At 47.4% G+C, this 2,797-nt stretch overlaps 1 protein-coding gene across 1 annotated transcript in view; it reads right to left on the minus strand.

Moving 5' to 3' along the window:
* IFT122 (intraflagellar transport 122) overlaps positions 1 to 1,520 on the minus strand; it is a 252,835-nt gene extending 251,315 nt beyond the window's left edge. The window contains exon 1 of the mRNA XM_085899537.1: positions 1,389 to 1,520. Within this exon, the coding sequence (XP_085755663.1) occupies positions 1,389 to 1,391 (3 nt within the window). The 5' untranslated portion in view covers positions 1,392 to 1,520. The remainder of the gene's footprint in view (positions 1 to 1,388) is intronic.
* Between the last annotated feature and the right edge of the window lie 1,277 nt (positions 1,521 to 2,797).

Raw genomic sequence — 2,797 nt, forward strand, 5'->3', positions numbered from 1 at the left:
GCCTCAGAAAAGAAAAGGAGAGTGGGAATGAAATGGAGGGGAAAATGATTTAATAACCCCAACTATTAGACCATTGCAACGCACTCCCTGTCATCCCACTAAACAAAAGGGAGGGAACTATCTACACGTATATTAATGGAATAACTGTCTTGGGACACCTATCTGTTGTGTGCATGTGGTTCCGAGGACTGCAACACTACCCCCTCCCTTTTGCGAGACTCTTCCAAACCCGTTTGATAATTTTTTTTTAACATTGATGATTTCTGGCAAGCTGTTCCACATGAGCACTCTTTGAGCCCACGGCTGGCAGGATGGCCTGGAGGTACGTACACTCGCCTCTATACCGCCACCTAGCCTGGGTTTCAATCTCAGTTCAGCTCTGAACTGTCATCCAAGTGTTTCACAGGCAGTACAAGGAAGGAACCAATGTGTGTGCCTTCCGTCAGATGGACCTAAAACTGGGCGTCGCGTGTGCTCGCATTAGTCGGTGGATGTCAAAGATCCCACGGTGTCCTTTGTGAAGTTTTGGCCATTTATCGCCAGCATCTCGAAGAATGAATTTACGAATTCTTGCCTCGACTGAGGACAGCCATCATTGTTTGCGCTTCTTGGGGCCTCTTGAAACCAGGCTGCACCGCTTGCGATCTCAGAGTGTGCTTACTGCCCAGACAGCTACTTCTGCACTGTTAGTGATCCACATGTTCTTCAGATACGGAAGGAGTGCACCCTATACTACTCGAGCTGAGGCTTCAGATACGAAGGGGGCGGTGGGGGGGGGGGGCACCTGACACTACTCGAGGCAAAGTGGAACCCCCACACACCCCCCCATTTTACATTACGTTGGCTGTCTTTTCCCCTTTATCAGCTAGCTGTGCCCAATTACTCTCCATCACCCTTCATGTCAAAAAAGATTTATCAGCAACTTCTAAAATACCGGCATCTTAAAATAAAATCTTATTTCCCCGTAATATTCTCTTTATCCGAACCTTCTATTAGTGTGAACTGAATGATGAATATTATAAAGGTGATAAAATAGCAAAATATTTAAACCAAGATTGAAAAACAAATTATTCAAACTGAAAATGAAAAAGCAATCACGATGTTGGGGATCAGAAAGAGTGGTTGCTATGACGACGGGGCCCACACACAGTGCCTTGCACCGTTTGGCCCTGAGGAAAGCAGTTAAACCCAGTTATAATTTATAAAAACACACGTTACGTTTAATAACTGAAGAACTCGTTCATTTATATTCATCCGTAAACCCACAAACAATCAGATGGTATTGAAAACAACACGCGATTCATTTTCCTCCGTGGGTTTCATGTAAAACCCGTCTGGTCAGTTGAAGGCAACATGTTATGAAGAGTTTAGCAATTATAAATACTCACCATTGGTCTTTGTCGCTGTCTTGTCCTTTTTCAATCCATTCGACTGACACTTTCATGATCGGAATGCGAGAACTTTTCGACAATTTCCTCACACGCCTGTCCACGTGACCGGCGTGCACGTCATCACGTCACACGTCATCACGCCGTGGTGCGTCGGCGCAGTTTGCGATTTTCACGGAATGAGATTGTTCCCATCAAAGCCTGCGCTCGCATTGATAACCTGAGATGGGTTTTTTTTTTTCTGTGCTCTATCCTTTTTCATTCTGAGCGTCAAGCAAGGAAGCAACACGGACAAAGTTTAGTTTTTGGTCCCACTCGAGCGGGGTTCGAATCGCCGACTTTGCAGACCCGGAGTGGGTGCTGGAAACATCAAAAGGACACCGATGACGTCAGACTACCGTGTGAAGGATTTCGTTATTTTCATCTGAAATGTGTTTAATTCTTAATGAATGTCAGATCTTAATAAATTCTTAATAAATGTCAGATCGCCGGCCCGGAAAAGTCCGGGTTGACGGGTCTTGGTTATTTTGGACCGAAATACGCCAATGGGGAGATCACGTGGGGTAGGGTTAATTGCCAACTTCAACTTACCTAAGTACCCACGTGATCCAGCTACCGCGTACGTCACCCTTGGCGGAACTCGTACGGAAGCGAGCCGCTTAAGCGGGCCCGTTCCGTGTGCGTAGCCGAGCCGTGGTATCGCCGAATTCCGCCGGCCCGATTATCTTGTGACCCTGGCAATGGCCAACCAATCCCTCACACGCACGACATGCTCAGCCAATGATGGAAATGACATGACGAGCTGAGTACATTTAACAATTGGGGTTTCATTTTGCAATAATAATGGGGAACTAGGGAACACAAAGAGCAGAACTAAACCGAATACCAGGCAATGCAAGTATGTACAGGATACAAAGCACTTAAGAGTTTTCTACTTGTTAGACGGGCGCCACAAACAGACACACGCACACCCAGACAGAAATGGTGGCTATCGCCTTTAATACGGACTTCAGCTCGGAGAGACAGATGAGCTGAAGTCCAGGACCTATCTCGGACCTCCACCTCGACGACGACCACGATGGCGATCCCCAAGAGGAGAAGGCTCCAGACCTCCCCGACTACGACCAAGCCAACCAGGATGAAAAGCGACGATCGCCTAGATTATCACCACGGCCGTGCACTGAGATGCGATCCTTCCTTTCTCTCTCACCACGGCTGTGCACCGAGATGTGATCCTTCCTTTCTCTCTCCTTCCTTTCTCTCTCACCACGGCCGTTCACCGAGATGCGATCCTTCCTTTCTCTCTCCTTCATTTCTCTCTCACCATGGCCGTGCACTGAGATACAATCCTTCCTTTCTCTCCGTTAATGCAACACTGCGGCTGCATATTTATTCGCCTGTTTTGGGGG

Source organism: Eptatretus burgeri, chromosome 10, assembly GCF_056783735.1.
Source record: "Eptatretus burgeri isolate ZD-2024b chromosome 10, Ebu_testis_v1, whole genome shotgun sequence".
NCBI lineage: Eukaryota > Metazoa > Chordata > Myxini > Myxiniformes > Myxinidae > Eptatretus > Eptatretus burgeri.